The 21285-nt window shown below is 40.4% G+C and overlaps 1 protein-coding gene across 1 annotated transcript in view; it reads left to right on the top strand.

Annotated features, from left to right (window-relative positions):
- The window catches only part of LOC149283513 (arf-GAP with dual PH domain-containing protein 1-like), a 39195-nt gene extending 23556 nt beyond the window's left edge, over positions 1-15639 (top strand). The window contains exons 5-11 of the mRNA XM_089497417.1: positions 9993-10105; positions 11720-11866; positions 13071-13154; positions 13391-13453; positions 13817-13888; positions 14566-14794; positions 15611-15639. Coding sequence (XP_089353543.1) covers positions 9993-10105; positions 11720-11866; positions 13071-13154; positions 13391-13453; positions 13817-13888; positions 14566-14794; positions 15611-15639 — 737 coding nt within the window. The remainder of the gene's footprint in view (positions 1-9992; positions 10106-11719; positions 11867-13070; positions 13155-13390; positions 13454-13816; positions 13889-14565; positions 14795-15610) is intronic.
- The last annotated feature ends 5646 nt before the right edge of the window (positions 15640-21285 follow it).

The raw sequence follows: 21285 nt of genomic DNA, 5'->3' as shown, positions 1-21285 counted from the left end.
TGTATTGATAATGAAGCCCTTGGAACCCAGATCATGCTGTCATGACTGCTATATCTATACGGTAGCACATGTTTATTTCTGTAAATCTGTTATAAAAAGTCCATGTAATGACACTGAGCAAAAATATATATTTAGAATGGAGAGGGAGAGCTGTATGAAGTCAAGTGGAAAAATATAGACGCAAAGACAAGCTAGACAGGGAAGAGTGGATTAGACGTTGAAAGAGGATGAAAATAAGACAGTTTGATCTCTTGTCATCAGGGCTGTAAATCTTATTTTTTATTTAGCTGATGGAAGTCATGAATAAATTCAATAACGGATCTGCAATTTAAAATACTTTAAGTGTAAGCACTCACATACTCATACGCGTCTCTGTGCTGGAACTCCCAGCAAGACTCTTCACAGAACATTAATTGGGGCGATGAGCCGCTGGCCTATGAAGAACGCCAACTGTAATGGGTTTGAAGTAGCTGGAATCCCAGCAATTTTTATTCCTGCTGTGCTTTAAAATTCTCCACTTTTATTGTAAGGGCAGAGACGCTGCCTCCATTACCAGTTAGGAAAATTTAGCGTAAATAACAGTAAGCAAGTCTTTGGCCAAGGACACAATTATTCAAAATGGCGGCTTTAAAATGCAGGGGATTGGGAAGCACTCTTGCTGCAAAATTTAGACCGTTTGATGGAGGGAGGTTTGAAGGAAAAAGTCCAAAGAATTTGGGTGTTTTTGTCCTCAAACGCATACTTAGCATCTTCTTGAAACAAGTCTACACGTTCTGTGAATCGCTAATGGGTGTTATTCCTTCACTGTAACTGTTCTTGATGCCTTGTCCAACATGTGGACTTTAGAGGCTGGTTTCAAGATCTGACAAAGGTTGATCGCTCTCGGTGTTTTGTCTTATTCCAAAGACGCTGTTTGAAAATGGTTGTGAACTACGGACCTTTCACGCCTCGTCTTTCAACATCCGAAGACTAAATGTGTGAAAACTGCAGTGAGGTTGTGTCAGAAATGACCTTTCCTCAGGAGATCGTCGGGACAAAAACAAAACTGTTAAATCCCCCTCGTCTTTAGACATTTAGCTACGGAGTATGATTCTGTTGTGTATAATTTGTCTCTGACAGTTGTCAGCCATCAAAGACTGAGTTGAATAAAAAGAAGTAAACAAAATTGAGTCCCGGGGTACCATCAAATTTAGGACTTTATTTTAATAAATAATAAATAATAAAATACAAATATACATATCCTGTTTGAGGTTAATTCCTAAAAGTTTTTTTATCGGCATCTTTTATTGTTGAGTAGATCGATGTAGGATAATCAAGCTCCAGCCCGTTGCCTGGCTTGACACAGCTGATCAGTGGTGGTGTATGCGTTGGAGCCTTATTTTGCCCCTTTCCTTGTATCATGGCTTAGCTCATACAACAGCAAAGGATGGTTGGCCTATCTCCTGGGTGTAAAATCCAGCTGGGAAGAAAGGAGGACAGAGCTCAATAGTGATAATGTAGCAGCATCAAGCTCCCATAAGATAACGTGCCATCTTTATCCCTCCACCTCCTCTAATATTTGGGGTTCACATATTCCTGCTTAAAATATGGTTATAGAAAATGATGGATCTGGTTTGTGTGAAAATAGACTTTGCTATTGTTGTACTACTACATATGTAATGAAAGATTTTGAGTTAAAACTGGGTAAATTGTTGGCAATATATAAATAAAAGATAATAATAATAATAATAATAATAATAATAATTAATGATATTTCCTCCATGTGTGTGTCACTGAAGACTATCCTCATGCTTTTTTTAAGTAAATGACATCATTATGTTGTCATAAGCAGATGACTCATCTGAGCTCTTTCCCCTCTAACACTGAATAACAAGGCATCCTGGAGTACATATCCGAGCAGAGTTACTAGCGAGTACAAGTCATCGTGTATTATAATTATGATTTATTTATAAAGCACCTGGAGAAGGGGCAGACTGACGTCAACCAGGATCCACAACCCAAATGATCCTTGACCCTTTTTTTATTTTAAATTTTGGAAAATAAATTAATACATGCCTAAATCAAACTTACTGCTTATTCTATACCCTTAAACTCCCCTTTTTTCTTTCATTTTACCCTCACTCGCCATGAAACGTTCCCTCTCCATGATGCGTCAGGTTCCTCCTTGAGTACTTGTCCATGACATTGTCTACCTGCCCTTGTCAGTTTTTCCAAAACCTCCAGGGGTGGATTTTCCATGGGGCAGGACAATTTTCTAAGAGCACCATGAGAGCCAAAATAGACATGGCTTCAATGTATCGCTACTATCCTCTTTTGTGTTTCATCGGTTTTGACCGGGAATCACCAACTCTCCTTCCATTTCTCTGAAGCCCTGCACATTGGAAGTTGTGTTTGTACTTTAAAGAACCTGGAAAGTAAATGCAGCCATAATTACCACCTCCTTCCTGGTCCCCATGCACCTAGTTCCTGGACAGTTAACCCTTCCCATACCTCTTAACATTTTAAAAAGCCAAATAGGGCCATTTTTGCCGTTGTGACTTATCGTTTGAAGACGTTTCTAAGAATAATGTATTTGTCTTTGACAATTTCACATATAAACACACTATGTGTTGCTTTCTCCCCGGCCCGTCCTAAGAGACAAAAGACTACAAATGGATGATGGATTGCTGTAAAGTAGTGCCAACTGCAACATGTATTTAACTGCAGCCCTTTCATCCAAAGTAAATGTTGCACAGGGTCATCCATTATCGCCGTATTGTTTATGCTTCATTACCGGCTGCCAGCCCCGTTGCTCACATAGGAAAAATAAACCAAAACTCAGATCTGTGCCAGCGGCAAATGATACATTGTAATCTGATCAAATGGCTACAGATTTATTCCTAGTAAAATGTGGTTTCCCCGCATTCCTCTGTGTTCATATTCGCTCATATGGGTGACCTTGAGAGCAAAACGGCAAAGACAGCATAAAATAATATATTAAAGCATACCTCCCAACCATCCCAGCTTCCACAGGACAGTCCTGGTTGTCAGGCACTGTCTTGCTGTCCCACAGAGCTAAGTGATCATGAGCCGGCGGAGGAGATCCATCATGGCCCTGCTTCCAGCTCCTTCATGATCTGTTTGGGCACCGGAAATGTCCGGGGTATGGGTAAAAGGATACTCCCGCTGTTTTGGTTTGCACGTTGAGACTGTCTTAACGATTTTGGAACTATTGGCAGCTATGGTTTGGGCATTTGTACTCATAGAAGCTCTTATTGCTAGCATATACAAAAAAAGTGGCTAAAATTGCCCCTTGTACTAAAAAAGATGCTTAGCGCTCTGTCGATAGGACTAAATGATCTCTTCGGCTTGACTCATGGAGGATTTGGTTGGTCAGCCCCCCGGAGACCTCGCTCCATCTCTAAACCTGCTAAATAATTGTCTCATTTACTGCAGGCCTGATCGGGAGAGTAAGTCTAACCTGCGGTTAGTTTTCTGAAGTTATTTGTGCCACAAGTCAAGTGGAGACAGACATTCCCAATCACTTATTAGATGTCGGACCCCTTTAGTGCACTCTAATTACCGCCAAGAAAGACGCCGTGTCAATCAGGACTCAAAGAGAAGCATTCATCTGGGAGATTTGCAGAGAATTTACTTGCCGCCGATACGATCTCCCCCGACGTCCTCTAAGGCTTCACACTTTCTGTTTATTTGCCAAAACAAAAGAACAAAACTCATGCCGCCGATAGATAAAGCCCTGGTGTCATTTATGTTTTCCTCCAAGTGCACTAAGTGGGTGATTCGGTTACAATGTTTCTGGGTAACCAATTCCTTTCATCTCTACAAAGGCAGTTTAACGTCCTAGGCAGCCTCACCGAAGGAGAATACTTATTCAAAGTACTTTGTGAGTACCTTAGTACACATTATTTAAAATAAAAACACCTTCCAGTAGAAACTGCAGCTCCCCTCCTTCTGCGGGGTTTGACGATTCTCGCGGGAGTTCAAGCAGCCAATCGGTGCCGATGAAACACTCCTGTTGAAATCAATGGAAGTGCTTTCCGCGCTTGCGTACAATGGGGGTCCCTCCCAGCAACGTTTGCCAAGCCACCACTGGAGCTGACTGGCGGTAAGCATATCACGTGAAAGTGCGGCAACCAGCGTTGGGCTGGGGAGGGGGCAAATCAATATGGAGGATTTTCTGGGCTCCCCGTAAATATAAAGGTACTCTCGCCTGTCATATACATTAAAGTGCTTATGATGGTTGGAGTGTCCCTAAGATCTCATGAGCCCCTCAACACCATATAGTAGAGAAGTATGGAGTATCCAGTGTTTCATAGACCCCCACCAATTACCCAATACTGTTTTATTCTTAAAGAGATCTTGTTACGTCTTGTTACCCTCTCAACAAGTAGTGCATAACATAACAATTGTTTCTGTATATCAAAGAGGTCAGGGGGACCCTGCTCAATGGAGTTTACAATCTATAATACTCTCCATTTGTAGAAAATTATAGACAACAGAGGGTCACCCTCTTAGGTTACGGGAAAAGAGACATCACGTTAAGCAAAGTAAAAGTCAGGGCAGTTAACATGTGGAATACGTTTTTTGCGGTTTGATGCCTTGGTTAAATGCATGTTTATTACTTAACTCTATAAAAGGCAATATTGATTGAAGTAAAACTATTGATTGCCTTTGGGGTCAAGAAGAAACGTTCTCACAGGTTGTCAACCAACTTGACTGATGGAAAGTACCCAGCGTACCCATTATCAGTTATCAAAACTAAGCATTAATATCAAGCCAAAAAATAAACATTCTTAAATCCAGCTATATATATAAATCAGGTAGCCCCGGTATGAAGATGCTATGGCAAAATGATAAAAATCCCATCTGTACTTGAAATAGTGGACATTTTTTGTTGACCTTTTTTTCCCTCTTTTAGAATATTAGTTTCACGTTGCTCACTTTAGCATTGTGTGTTTGATGGGTTAACGGAACTCCGCATAAAGTAGGTCAGTTGTCATCTGTGCCGGCAAATAAAAGCAAAGGGGATGTCAGACATGAACGAGGAGCTTGGGCTTAGAACTTTAAAATATTGATGTTTCAGGGCGTAAAACACTGCCAGATTTGGCCTTCCAGCTGAACAATGCAGGGGGCTAATGAGGACAGGGGGGGGGCAGATCTGGAATGACCCCAAGGTATTGTTTTTATGAATTGAATAGGCATTTCGTTCCCACGGACTCCAGCTGTAGAAGGCAGGAAAGGAGTTAAAGAGAGTCCTGAATTACGCTTCGCAATCCCCATCCCCCATGGCTATTCTAAGTATCGGGCTTTAATAATTCAAATGCACCGGAGAACATCTCTAAGGCTGTACGGTAAAATATCTTCTTGCATATAATGTTTGGGGGAAGCTGGCAACTTGAAGGCCGGAGCTAGTAGCCCAAAAGCACCCGTTCTGGCCTACTGAAGTATTCTATAGAAACCCTACAGAGAGCAGAGGAAGGGACTGTATTCGGGGATGGTGTGTGTAAACTGGGATATATCTGGGGTATGTGGAACGGCAGGGGACGCGAAATGGGCCATTACCGCTTAAATCACCGCAGACCATTCAGTGATGGATCCCCATGTGCAGCCTACGCAATCAGACCTGGTGTATACAGCTCTGCTTGTGCAAGTGAGGGTTTGCCTGAGGGTACTCAGAGTGACGATCTCCGGTTATCCCTATGTATCCACTGAATTTAACTTGCAAATTATACGCCTGGCCCACGAGCTGGACTTACTCTTACTGAGCAAATGGCAACTACATTGTGGGCAGTTACACACTCCAGCAGCAAAGTCATAGAAACGTGGACTCGGCCCATCTAGTCGGCCCATCTCTCCTGATGTAGAGACTCGGACCCGAATCATTCGTTTGTCCCGTCTTAGATTCAGGAGCCGTATGCCCAGGGTGTCAGAGTTATTCTAGCAATATTGTGTATGATTCTGGAGACCCCATCCTCTTACATCTTGGAGAGGACGACTACTGAAACGGGGGGCAATCAGGAGGAAAGACTAAGACATGTCAGACTGTACGGCCTGGAGAGGAAGAGGAGCTGTGATAGAGATACGTGAATAATTAAAGGGATTTGACGAAGTACAGTAAGGACATTTATTTCAAAGGAGGAGAAACGGAGATCATAATCTAAATCTAGACATGCAAGGAAGTTTTACTTTACTGAGAGAGTGGTAGAGGAGTGGCATAGCCTTTCAGAAGAAGTGGTAGAGATTAATAGAGTGGATGGGATAGGTGTATGGCTCCTAAATCTAACACGAGACCAACGACTGATTACGTTTCGAGTCTTTACATCAGGAAAAAACAGGCAGACTAGACGGGCCGAGTGGTTCAGATTTAATGTTTTATTGTTTGGGGACGTATCAAGAGAGCCAATTAACTTAACCATGAAGAGAAAATTAAATTATTTATTCTATATTTTATGTCATGGAATTCTTTAGGCTCATTAATTACTTTTGCATTTCTCATCAGGGTTTCCTTTACCCTCATCTTGTAGACCTCTGGTTTTGCTACCTTTTGGTTTAAAAGGACTTTTCTTTTGGTGCTTTCCCGGTCAGACAGGCAGACGGACGGAGTCCTATGTAAAGCCAGATATAAAATATAACAGGGTTAATTATTGTATGAATGCGGCGGTTAGAGCAGATTTAGTTGCTATGGTGTATTTGCTATTTGGGTTGAATTGATCGTTTAATTCCTTGTCTGGGGTATCGATCAGTGAGGTCATCTGTTTATGAATTATTCATTATTTATACTCCTGCGCCTGATACTGTAAATCACTCCTGAAAGTCGCTAGGCTGAGTCATTCCTTTTAAAACCGGCATTAATCATTAAGTGATTACCCAACAGTCCGTCTCTCAATTAATCTCTCGGTTCCACCGACAACAAAACAAAGCGCTCAAGCGAGATGAAAGGAACTCTTTATTCCCCCTCACTCCAAAATGTATATTTTATGTATTTGTTGGCTTTTGTTGGAGTTTGTTACTTGCTAATTTATTGGATCTCACAGCAGTCAGAAGGTTGGTATCTCCTTCAGCCTCTGAAGGATGAGCTAACTAAGCATTTGTGATGAAGCGTGACCATGATCAAGGTGTTCTGTCTCAATTATGATCCATGAGCTACACATCATACTCAATTTTCATGGTAGAGGCGTCCTTCCTTGGGTTTGACCCAGGCCTCCTGTAGGACCCATGGTCTGGATGTCCCGTCTCACGTGTTATCCACAGATCGAGGACTCGTGTGATCCGTCATCCCTTAGATATGTCCCGTAGATTCAGACAGCCATACTGAGACACGACCCGTTATCCAACCAGCTCAAGTCATCATCTAAGACCTCAGTCTCTGAAATGGGACCCATTATTGGGTTTTTGTATCTTCACAAAGATGTAGGACGATGCAGTCCAAAGAAACCAATAGTTCCATAAATATCACGTTGCTTGAAAATCGCTCCAGCTTCCCTTCCAGAAATATGGCTTCAGCAACAGGTCTGATAAACAACCCCTGGATTCTCTCTTTGACATAAAATTGCTGTAATATATGTCTTTTTCTATATGACCCATCTGAGAAATCATTAAATAGACTGTATGCAGAGACAAGTAAGCCGGAGACACAGCTGCAATGTAAGAAAGGCTTCGGTGATAAAATTAATGATGGTGTTAATGATAGCAGTTTGTTTGCTGTGAGTTCATGCGGTGTCACAAACAACGTACCCATTTCTCCTTAATTCACAGTAAGCGAGGCGAGGGAATGAAGGATTAAAATAAAAAGGACACGGTTCACAAACACTTCAGGAAAATAACCAGTTCCTAATGAGCTCTTCATAATTAGGGCTGTCGGATAATATGTCCAATTGGAAGTCTGTATTTGGGAGGGGGGATAGGCCTGGTTTATCCCTTATTCACTTAGTTCCAACATTTCCACCTGTGATGATGACACCTAAAGTAGCAGTGATGATGAATGATGTCAAGTGCTGTGATGTCATTCCCACATTACATTTCACTGACTTCCACCCCAGACCAGTCAGTCACTTTCAGGACGTTGGCTGAGACTGTCCATAACAGTTTAATAAAAATTAAAGCCTATAGCATGACTTTTTTTTCTCAGGGCCCCTGGAGCCAGACGGATATTGCTAAGTCCCTCCCGACCCATTCTCTGCCGTTTTTCATGCCTACGACAGCTGACATTGGCTGAGCTTGATTGGAGTTGTAGTTTCACAGCGGCTGGAAGACATTGGTTGCCCGGCTCGGAAATAACCATAGTGATCCTTGTAACGTATTTCTCCCCCACTTGTCATTCCTTCCCTGCCTTTAATTGCTCTAGCGCAGTCACTGGCTTCACTGGGTCTAATTACTTTGCTCCGCTGGCTGCACCTACATCTAATCCCGTTGTTCCTCTTAACACCTCTGGGATTTAAAGCTCTTTAAGGCTGAGGCTTCTTGTACCATTTACAATGCAGCATAAATCATGTACTTGCTTTAATTAACATGAATGAATATTAATCGCGTTCTCTTCACCCGTTATGTCATGGCAAGCAGTTTTAACATGAATGTTAGGATTTCTAATGTTAAGGCCTCTTTCCTGAAATTATAGCTGCACATTCATATATTGCAGGCCATACGCAAGTTATCACAGTCATTCAGGGAACTCTCCAAGTTGCTCCAGTTCTCCGGGTCGACACTCGAATCCTGCAGTTTTTTTCCGAAAGGGAGGGAGGGAGTGCGTGAGTGTGTATGTGTTAGAATGAGTGTGTATGTGTTAGCATGAGTGTGTATGTATTAGAATGAGTGTGTATGTGTTAGCATGAGTGTGTATGTGTTAGAATGAGTGTGTATGTGGTTTTTCAGAAAGTGTATGAGTGTAAGAGTGTATATTAGTGTATGTTAGTGTAAGTACGTGTGTGTTTGAGTGTTTACATGTGTGTTAGTGTGTGTGTGTAAATGTGTGCGAGTGTGTATGTTAGTTACCGAGGGGGAAGGCATGGGGCACCCCCCAGTGAGTAATCCCAAACCTCTGTGAGTACTTTAAAATGCATTCTTCCAAAACAAAAATCAATGATCTGATGATTCTTGCCACTGATTGGCTGCTTATCAGTGGCAGAAATGAACTCCCTCAAAATCATTGGGCAAGCTTTCTGCGGATGCACACAGGGTCTGCAGAAACCCCTGCCTATGGCATGCAGGTAATGTGTCCGGCGAATAGCTCGGGGGGCAAGGAAAGGGGTAAACGCATATGGGGGGATTCTTCAGAATACCATGCATTTGCAAAACACAAATATTTAAAGGGGCCGCACAGCTATCATATGATGGCTGGAGTGTCTCTTTAAGAATAGTAATTTGACTAATCTGCTATCTTCCAGTTCAAAGGAAATTCAAATTAAAAAACGAACTAACTGGGAAATTGTCATCACATTATAAGTCATTACTTTGCACTAAAGCCGCCGGCTAGCACTGTAACAGTAATTGTGCCGCGATGTTCTGCGGGTCCATTCTGCGCCGCTGGCTCCTGGCTGAATGTCGTAAACTGGGAGAATTTGGCAAAATTTGTCCGAGGCAAATGGTGCCGGGAATGACTCCATTCGATCCGGTTCGTGCGGAGAGTAACCGTATCTCTGCCAAATCCCACAGATGCCCGGGGTTCCAGGATTCTGCAACATGTATTATATGTAAACCCGTTAGATGCCAGAAAAAATCCGGTTCTGTTGCTTTTATCACACTACATAAACCAATATAAAAGTCAACGACATAGAGCAACTTAACTATAGAGCACAGATAATTTATGGGGAGGAATAATCATGCAGATCATGAGAACAGGAAGTTAAGATGGCTTAAGATGAGAGCTCATGTAACTTTACATCTTTTTTTTGTGTCGGACAAATAAAAGCTATTAACATTCCCCTATAGACTCCATACCTTTTACCCACGCCGTCCTGAAATCACGAAAACACTAATGGCGACCCTTTCTCCTGCAGGTTACAGGGAAGGACTCCTGTGGAAGAGAGGCCGCGACAACGGGCAGTTTTTAAGCCGCAAATTTGTACTTTCAGAACGAGAAGGGGTTTTGAAATATTTCAACAAAAATGATGTGAGTAATACAAAAATCGCATATAAATATATATATTTCTCTTCTCACCTGTCCTGCGTCAGGTACCGCGAGGTGCGGCAATCACGCTCCCTCGCTGACACTTTCTCATTACCATATACAGCACTTGGGTTTATGCTCAAGGAGGGAAATATGTTTTTTTTCCCATTGGACTTCCCCTTTAAACACATTAAAAGGCTAATGCACTTTGCAACCAAAATCAGCGTAATTTATGCCCTTACGCGGCTGCTTCTGCGCACCAGCAGTTCGGAGGCATTCATGCTCATGCACACATTTCTGAGGCAAGCTGGTAGCCCCACGCTAATCACGCTGATCACACTGATCGCACTGATAACACTGATCACGCTAATCACGCTGATCACACTGATCACACTGATCGCGCTGATCACACTGATCACACTGATCCGCATGGCTGCGGTACTTAGGAGACAAGTTAGCCAAGAGCCCAGAGCTGATAAATAGCCAGGCTGTAAGACTCACTAGACTTTTAAATGCAAATATGGAAGAAGAATGATTTGCCAATATATTTTACAATTTCCAGATATTCTTTTTATCTTGACTGTAATGAGGTGCGGTACAGTGCAGATGACATCATAATACGGAATCTGTGATGTGTAAAGTGGCGGTGTGTGTATGGTGTTTGGGACTGCCTTGTTAAATTTGGGACCATTGGCACCTATGCCGGTGTAATATTATGGAGCAGCAGTTTACAGATTAAACTGTAATCAATAAAAGATGAAAGCATCAAATAACCCCGCTGTGACAGTTTTGATTTTCTGTGAAGGACGGATTATTCTAAAGGGATTCTAGGGCGGCGGGAGTTCTCAGCAACAATAACACGTTATGAAGCAGTAAAAGTCCGTAAAATAATGACATTTCGTCTAAAAAAACTGATTTATGTAAATTAATTGATTGCAATAAAATAAATAATTGGAATATCTGAAAAACAAGTGATGGCCGGAGTAAGCAGGATGACATTTTAAAATTCGGCTTAATTCAATTAAAGTTATCTGCTGATTTATGTATATCCGACAGTGGGTAGGCAGCTTGGGGTTAATTCTCTTTTTGTAGAAATAACAGAATTTAGTGATTTCCATATTGTCTCAAGTCAACTGCTATACAAACTGTTCTTACATTCCTACGCACTTTTCACATTTATTCTACTTAAACGTGCTGTTCCAGAAATAATTGTTAAATCATATTTATTCATCACTTTTGCTGGGATCACTCGATCGTCACGTGACACAAACCTCTCATTCTAACATCTCTCCTCCTTCATTCCTGTACATAATCCCCTTATGTATTTAAATGTTTCTATTGTATCCCCTCTCTCTTCTTTCCTCATTCTTTCCATCATTCTCAAAATACTTCTCATGAAAATTGCAAAATAACAAAAATATTCATTATTCTCATCGATTGACAAGTAGTATTTGCCTCCCCCCCCACACACTTTTGAAGCACTCATTGTAATTGTGGCATATTATACACCTCATTAAGTTCAGTGATCACAGAAGTAATTTTTTTCTCTGCTTTCCGCGATAGTTTGATGACAAAGTTATTGTCTTGCTCAGATTTTCTCTTTTTATTTTTTTTCAGGCAAGAGAACCCAAAGCAATTATGAAAATTGAACATTTAAATGCCACTTTCCAGCCTGCCAAAATCGGAAACCCAAATGGTTTGCAGATCACGTATTTGAAGGATAACAGCACTAGGAATATCTTTGTATATCATGATGATGGAAAGGTAAGGGCCCCGGGGACCAGCGTTTCTCTTCGATATTAAACTAAATATATCGCCACTGTATGTCAACAATGTTTTTCTTGTAGCCTATAATGTGAGCCTCGTAAATGAAATATCAGGAGCTTATCATAGGCATACCTGGGAACTTGTGGCCTCCGGCTACCCGGAGCCTACCCATGCCGGACGCGGCCAGAACTGCCCACTGATGTTGCGAGCATTCCCACTGACATCATTGGGCATTCCCGCCTACGTCAGTGAGCGTTCTAGCTGACGTTCTTTGAAACCAGGGCCGGCCTGACAATAGAGCTGAGTGGGGCAACCGCTCCAGGCGGCACTTTTGAAGGGGCGGCGCTTTGCCACCCCAAGCCCTTTTTTTTATTTATTTTTTTTAAAGCCCAGAAGAGAGAGAGGGGCGCCGAGTGGTTTTATCTTACCAAGTTGTCAGTGCCCTTATGTGCTTTAACAATGGAAAACTACTGGCATCTATAGAAAGGGTTAATCGTTATCCTGAGACGTTATCGCAGACGTAAGCTTTTAATTTGTAACCTACATGAAGGAAGCGGAATGAATGTAGTCGGTGTCGGGGAAAGCAGAAGTGTTTGCCGGGTTCCAGTACAGGTCACGCGTTCGGATCAGGTTATATTATAACCATAAATCAAAGACACCTGAGACCTGCTTTAAGGTGTAGCCGTCGGGTGTCGGCTTATTGCTATAGCAACTGCATAAATAACAAAGGTTATATGTCATTGGCACAAGGCAGGTGAAGAACAATAATATGTATAGCGGATCGCCACCTTCTGGACTCGGGAAGAATTACATTTTTTGTTTCTTATTATTACCCTTTAAATGCCAAAATATTACGCGGCGCTGTACAAGTTAAATAGGGTGGTTAACACACATATAAAAAAATATAAATTAACACATACAGTCAGAACAGGAGATACATCTTAAATTATATTTTAGGGAAGTGTTTTCCAATTCAGTGTTTTGAGGTCCCCAGATTTGTCAAGGTCTTGAACACAGGTTGATAATTCATGCAGTAAAATGCACTGGAATCCATACAACACGGACGCCAATATCCATTCAACAGGAAAATAAGCCTGCAGGTCTCCTTTAATGGTTAAGAAACAGGTATCATTTCAAGGCAATGTAGGTATGCTACAGAAACATAAAAAAATTGACAATGTTTTCTTTACTTTCGATCCAGGAAATTGTTGACTGGTTCAATGCCATCCGCGCCGCACGGTTTCACTACTTACAGGTGGCCTATCCTGTAGCCGGAAACATCGAAGTGAGTGAATTAGGGGATGATATTACATTATCTAAAAAAGAATCTAGAACTTAAGAGGCATTTTGCATCCTCGTTATTTGTGCCGGTCCTATATGGCCGAACCTATAGGGCCAAAACTTAAATGGATTTATGAACATCTTAAGTAGTATGGCAGACGTGAAGGGTAAAGATGTTTCCACGGCTTCTTCAGGTCAAATTTGTTTAACAATCCGTTACTTTTTTCTTCATTCGTACAGCTAGTTCCAAAGTTGACCAGAAACTTTCTCAAAGAAGGATTTATGGAAAAAACCGGACCAAAGGTAAAGTGTTAATGTCTCTAAATTAATGTAATTCATGCAATTTAAGGAAATGTTTTAATTTATTCAAACGCTACTGAAACAGCAAATGCCAGTAATTATATATTTCCCAAGCATTTCCCCTCCAGGAGGTCCGACATTTATTTAAATTTTTTTTAAAATAGCCATCATAAAAAACGTGTTTTTTTCTTTTGAAGTTCTTAGTCCAAACCATTGTTGGTACTCGATAGACTTATATTTAAATGGTTCCTTCCCCAAAAAGTCAAATATTCGAAGGTGATTTTTTATATTTTTTTATTTTATTATGTTTATTTCCAGGACTTGTTTATAAAACTTTCTCCATCTTTTTTGTTTTAATATTTGCAGCACACAGAAGGCTTTAAAAAACGATGGTTCACTCTGGATGACAGAAGGTTAATGTACTTCAAAGATCCTTTGGTGAGAATCGTTATATACAAAGAATAAAACTAAAATAATGTAATGTCTACATCGTTCATAGGCTATAATTATTAAGATCTGCAAGGCCTTTCATTTTATTTTAATTTAGTTTTTATCCTGGCTTAGTAGACCTTTGAAGATAAACCCCTTTTTTCTCCCATATTTTATTATATAAAAATATTTTAAAAATCACAAAGATTAAACTTAATGTCCTTGAAAACTACGTGAATATTTTGTGGTTCTCTCATGAGATCTTCTGCAGATGCCTTCAGAATGTTAATGTCAAAACATCTGAAAATGCCTAAAAACGCAGACATTCTTTAGTCATTTATGTATTGTGGGTGATGCCCTCATTGTAACGCTTGCCTTATCCTGCGTCTATTTTCTTCGGGAATTAGCTTTCTACAAACTCTGCCGATTTTGGGCAAGAATAAAATCTATATCTATGTTTCGGCAATTTCCGAAGCCTGCCTGTCTGAGAAAGATTAGATACAGGAGACGTGACTTTGCTGTTACTTTGTAAAAGGACTCATTGATGTTTTGGTCACTAAATCACTTTGACCCATCTGAATCATGTGGGTGATTCTACATCGTTCTACTTCTGGGCTCAGAAGTAATAAGGCCTCGGTTTATATGGTGCGAATATATATGATGATGGGTTTGCTTTCGCTCTTCAGGATGCCTTTGCCAGAGGGGAGGTTTTTATCGGAAGCAAAGAGAATAAGTATGAGGTGCTAGAAGGACTTCCGTCCTCAACTCAAGGGAACCACTGGCAACACGGGATCACCATTGTTACTCCAGACCGAAAGTTCCTCTTCGCGTGTGAGAATGACGTGGATCGTTCGGAGTGGATTTCAGCCTTCCGGAAAGTTCTCAGCAAACCCATGCTTCCTCAGGAATATGCAGGTGAGATTGACCTTCTTTTTTAGTGGTCATATAACCTATGAATATGAATATATTGGCTTGTTTCCATGAACTCGGTTTCTTCTGAAGCCACAGATCACTTCCACCACTCACTTAGTTGGATCTTTAGGGACTAAATATAAGTGAAAAAAAGAACTTAAATAAAGCAAAAAGAAAAAGGCAACTGCATACAAAAACTTTAAAAAAAACATACAAAAAAATAAAGATGCTTTATCTCCATATATTCAAAGCTCGAAAAAGTATTAGATGGACATATATTTTAGACGTGGTGTTGGCCCCTTAGAGCAAATAATGAATAGATACTGCCAGTGAGATGCTGACCATCGACATAGCTCACTGGGCAAATATCCTTCAAACGTAAACACATAATACATAAACCTTATATATACATACAATGATATACATACAATGATCACCTTTTCAAGGGATCCATGTATAAAGTGGATATAGAGGCAAAGGTGATAATTGTTAACCTTATTTGCATGCGCCTACCCAGAATGCCTTGTGGTTGCGGCAGCACCATGAGATTTCAGGCTTTGTCTGTAGATGAGTGGTTAATTAATGCTTCTACTACCCCCTTAATTTTAGTGGAAGGGTTTTCCATCACCTTTACCCACCATAACTTTTGATATAAATATATATGTGTGTATTGAAGCAGCACAAAAAATAACATACCTCCGGAAATATTCTACTGCTTCTAAAGGTCATTTAATTTCCGCCGGGTTGAATTAACTAACTTTGTCCTTTCGATTCCACTTCAAATACCATCCAACTATTGATCTCTCTGCTTTATTTTAGTGGAAGCTTACTTCAAACATAAACCATAGAAGGGATCGTACAACACAACATTTTACAAATGACAGGAGAACAAGGGACAATCCTAAAAAAAAAAGAAACTTCTAAGGAAGGGGAAATTATTAAGATTAATCGGACGTGCGATCCTGTTGGCCGCTGCAAAATAACAGAGCTGGGAAAGGCTCTCGCTATCAGATCTCCAATTTTCACTACACTTTGCTCGAGAAGAAAGACTGGGCATGTTTTTTTTTCCATCTCCAGACATTCTATGGACATTTGTGTTAACAGCAGACGTTACAGGGTGACCTCTAGAAGACTTTGATCCAATTCACGCAGCTAAGCTGCACGTTGTCATTAATAGCTACATGTTTAAATTATAAACTGAGTTTTGTCTGCTTCGGAACTCACAGGATCTCCTTTACCAAGAACCTCCTGTATGGACGATATGTTTCCGATATGAAATTAAGTTATTTTTTGACCACACAAAGTGTAAGGAGCCCCTTTCGGAGTCCCAAGCTTGATCTCAAAGGCCCTTTCAATGATGGGTCCCAGGATGGGGGTCCTAGTCTGGTCCCCACGTAAATCACCACTGGAATGATTATTTGGAAAACCAACAAATACTCAAATTGCTGGGTTTTTTTTCTTTTCAAATGACCGTTCTTTACATTCAAATTGCGTATGTGAAAAGGTATAACCTATCCAAACGTTTAAGACATTTCTTAATTAATCTATTAACTAATTGATGAAATGCAATCTCAGCTTGTCCTGTAAACATAAAATGAAGAATATAATCTGGATTATTTCCCTAGGAGTTCTGTAACTTCCGATGGTAATAGAATTATGGATTTTGCTTATTTACTATCGCTAATTAAGTGACTGTAGGGATTACCAGACTCCGCAGAGTCCGCGTACACAGCTGGACTCGTTACCTCCGACATAGCAGCCTAATACTCTTCACAGGCTCACTTTGTTCCTGGGTGGGAAGCTCAGGGCTTATCATAGTCTCTATTACCTCCAATATAGCGCATGATTGCATAGAAATAGTGGAGAAATCATTAATTCTCACTTTGTTAGACACAGACTGAGAGAGGCAACAGGGTACACCTGGAACCAGTTAATCAGAGAAAGCGTGTGTGGTATTCCAATCTGCGGTGTACATGACCTGTCCAAAATAAAACACATATTATTTTTCATCCTGCTTAAAGAGGTCTGTGCCAGCGCCTAGAACCCTCAAAATACCCACCAGAGACATAGAAACCTCACCTTTGGTGGCAGCGGTGGGATACCATATACACAAAAACCCACGGAGAAATCTAGCTATATATGGATGGGCCGTATACGTTGCCCACCTTTGTGTACCTCGTTGCCTCTTTTAGTCTGTGGGTAACAGCGGAAATTTCTCCATTATTTCTGTGGAATCGGCCCAGTTGGGTATTACTGAGTAAATACAAATCCATGGCAATGATCAACCGAGAGCAAAAGAACAAGCTTGGGGGAACAGGCTTTATTTTTTGTATATTTCCTTGCCATACAAAAAGAATATGAGATGCTCACCAAAAACAGACGGCCACTTCTTAGCCTACCCTACAGTGCGTCCCGCTTGGGAGACAAACCCCGTATCTGTCTGATCCCACCCAAAAGGGCAGTCCAGAACCAGGAAGAGAGGCAAAACCAACGACCCCAGATGGGGTACAGTTGGTATCCTTCTAGGCACAAGAGAGCAAGAAGGTCCATTTCTGGACTCACCTCTACAGCAGGGGTGAACCCCAAAAGATCCTAGAAGGGTTAAATTTCATACAATGTTGTGTCCACATAAACCCTAAAGTGTAAAATGGCAAGGAGACTGGAATCGAGTGAATATAGTTGGCATTATGATCCGTTAAAGGGCATGACTGGCCCTTTAAAACAAGTCAAACATACATTGCTATAGAAACAGTAAGGGGGGGTTACTTTAAAAGCTGAGATATAATGCAAAATAAACATATTTAGTGCTAAAAAATATTTTTAATTCTAGTGCTTGAAGGGGCCTACATTTTAAGGTGGGATTAGGAAATTTGCGAAATCAAAAACTGTGGGTTTTGCATAAAGGGCATTAACTTCTCTTGTTAATTTTGTTTGGTGTGGTGTAAAAAAAATGCTAAACCCGTAACAGAGAATGCGAGGAATAAGAAAATCGACAAATATTAAAATGTAATAACTCTACGAATTCTTTCTGGCGCGGATGGAATGAGGTTGGGGTGAAATTATATGTGTTATGTCAATAAATTATAATATTTAATAAAAAAAAATTATTCTAATATATGTGCATAACACCGATTGAAGCTGCCGTGTGGTGGCGCGGTTGTGCAGCACAGATTTGCGCATTGAATAATATCGCCATAGAAACATAGAATGATAAGGACCATTCGGACCATCTAGTTGGCCTGTTTTTTCCGTTGTGAAGACTCAGACCTTGATCTTGTCTTTAATTCAGGATAGCTTTATACCGACCCGATGTATATTTAAATTCCCTCACTTTATTACCCTCTACTACTTCAGCTGGGAGGCTGCTCCACGTATCCACCATCCTCTCAGTGAAGTAAGACTTTTGGAAGCCCAGATGCAATTGAGTTTCCTGAATTTAGAACGCTGTGGGACACAGAACTAGACGCTCATCTCACACAGATGGTGCTTATTTTTGGTGACTGATTCCTTAAAATGTTGGATGAGACGTTTCTGCAGAGAACGGAAATGGTTAATTCTGCTAAGACACATTGGGAGGGGAGTTTGTCATTTTTTTATTCGATATTATTGGATATTATTAAATTTAATGAAACAAGTCATTCTGATAATATAAAATCTAACAAATACATTTTGGGTGAAAAAAATGTTTAATCATTGAAATAATTGTGAGAAATGGTGATTTTTATGGCTATGGTGCAAGAACGTGAGTTTATGGGGAAAGCGACTCAGTTATGGTTCTGTTTCCACCTCGCAGAATGATATAATGTACAATATTCCTTTGTAGCTCATTTTGTTGCCGTTAATTTGATACGGAGTACCTCAGATTCAATTTTGTATATATTTTTGTGATACGTTTTTTTTTTTTTGTTAATTTACCCAGATTTTCACGTTCTTATACGGAATGTTTAAAAACAGTGATATCCAATAGGGAGCTACCGTATGCTCAGAATAACGTCAACCCTCAGGGAGCAGTAGCTGGCTGAGTATCATGGGAGTTATAGTTCAAACAGGACTATACTGGGATGAAAAAATAGGCCCAGACCTAGTGGCCCATCATGTAGTAGCTCTGTGTGCCCTTTGGCCAGGTCAGGCCTGCTTCTAAAGCAGCTGGGGAAGTAATAGTTAACTCCCCCAATTGTAGGTCGCCCAAGATTATGGTTGAAAAACAGTCCTCGGGGATTAAAGGTGCAGTTCCATTACTCGCGCTCTGTAGTATGCTAAGAACATTAACCTTAGCAGATCTGTCATTTTATTATTTATCAGTTTATTTTTTAATCCCATAAAATACACACAAGAACTAGAAGCCCTTGCAGTTTCTATGGCAACAGCCTATCAGTGCCTGCTTTTGTGTCACATGACCATTAAGCATTCCCAGCAACAACAAAATGAATGAATCATTAAAGAATTGATTCTGCGAAGAATGTGTGCATGCAGATGTGCTAGAAATCATTTTCTAATGCTGAATTGAGTGATAAAGTGTGACATTCAGAAGATGAAGTGGAACAGCACCTTTAACAGTCCAATTTTTTTGTTTTAATGGCATCCTAGCCGAAGGAGGCACGTCCGCCCCTCTGCTGAACCTCATGAGCCAAGGATGAAAGGCACTTTACTTTGATGGCTATACGGAGAATTATATGCTTGACTTTTAGAACAAAGCCAACATTAGTCACTGTGCTGTACAAAAGAAACGAGCGCTGTAGAAAGGTAGGATATTAAAAGGTAGCTCAGCTTCGCTTTCTTAACCCTTTCTTAGCTAAAATGACCTAAAAACCTGATCCTGTACACTATGTTTGCCAGTAAAGGGTCATTAAACTTCGTCGTTTCGTCTCGTTACACCTCTGTGTTCTATGCCGCATGTTTATTCTCGGGGGTAGCGTTCAGAATAACACTCTGCTATACAATATGTACATTATGGGTCTGTGTTTGTAAATTACAATTAAAAATGGTTGTAAACATTTGGGTTGTCACCAATAACCGTGGTACTTAATGTAATTTGGATCAATAAATTATTACATTAATTTAAGAAAATGGTTTGTTTTGTTCATTGCATACTCTGGTAGAAAGTCTTTGTGTGTATATATATATATATATATATATATATATATAACCCCCGTTGTTCGTATTCTGGATCACAGACATTCTACCGTATGTTTCAAGATTTATAATCTGCCATTTGTGCCTTAAATGGGAGCTGACACTTTTTATATTACACTACAATTCCAAACTGTACGATAAATGCAGAAATCACTCCATTATTATTATTGTTTCATATAGAGCCGTCCTATTCCGTAGCCATGCACAATCACCAATAGTTCTTGAACGGTATTTAAATGAACAGAGTGGTTCATTTTAGCCAACACTGTCCTTTAAGTTAAAATGAAACTATAAAACAAATATAACATGGGAAAGGTCTTAATGAAATCTCACTGAGATTTAAAACATCTTTAGCCCAACACTGTTCCATTAACGCTCAGATAGGAGATGATCGCACTGCGTGGAATGGGTTTTTGTAGTTTTAGAGTATCAGTAAGGATGTAGTACCCTCATGTTCCACTAGGTGGCAGCATGCTCGTGTAGACAGATATGTACCCTACACCCCCACAACAATAAAATACCCTATTCACATGGACCTCACTTCTCCTTTGTACCTAACTAGTTAATTTTAGGGACAGTAGTTTGTGAGGTTATAGATCCTCACGGCATCTTACAGATACAGCACTGCTATTCTTAACAACTACACCAGTCCAGCACCTAATCTCGTCCAGTCAATAAACGTTTTATTTTGTATATGGTAAATGTGTTAAAAACATTATCATCATTACTGTTTTTTTTGTGAACAGTTTAGCCCCCACTTTGTATCAATGCATAAGGGATTCCATTTTGCACGTGCGGATATTATTGGCTGCAGCTCCTCACACCGATGGGAGCTCAGCTTTAGATTATGACGGGGAACCCCAGTGATTTTCTTTTCCTGTAAGAAGATTGGGGTGACTTCCAAGAAACTTTAAGTATAAGCTACACGTACATTTATTCAGACCGTACTAAAGCCTATAGCGCTGCGTAAATTGCTGGCGCTATATAAATAAAAGATAATTTATTCTTATTTTACACCAAAACGAACGATAGCTTCCCACCCACACCCCCTGCCCTGCTACGATAACTCAAGCAGAATAAAAGAGGACACCCCACAGTATATAAGATAAATTGCATGGTTTATTTTGTAGCACTGGCAGTTGGTCGGCCTCGCTGGTACCAGTACTACTGCTCTTGATTACATAAAATAATAATTTCACTACCAGTGTGACAGTCTGGCATGGTACCGGAAACTGAAGGGGTAAATGTACAAATCCGTTATCTGTAATAAATATTGCATATTAAAAGAAAGTCCATTTGTATTTAAATAACCTTAACACGTGTGGTTTATATTGGCTGTGCATTTCACAAACAAGACTATC

This window comes from Sceloporus occidentalis, unplaced genomic scaffold (genome assembly GCF_023333645.1).
Source record: "Sceloporus occidentalis isolate IW3139 unplaced genomic scaffold, rSceOcc1.0.p SCAF_103, whole genome shotgun sequence".
NCBI classification, from domain to species: Eukaryota; Metazoa; Chordata; class Lepidosauria; order Squamata; family Phrynosomatidae; genus Sceloporus; species Sceloporus occidentalis.
Note: the sequence above shows the minus strand (reverse complement) of the source record. Positions and strands in the feature narration are given on the sequence as shown.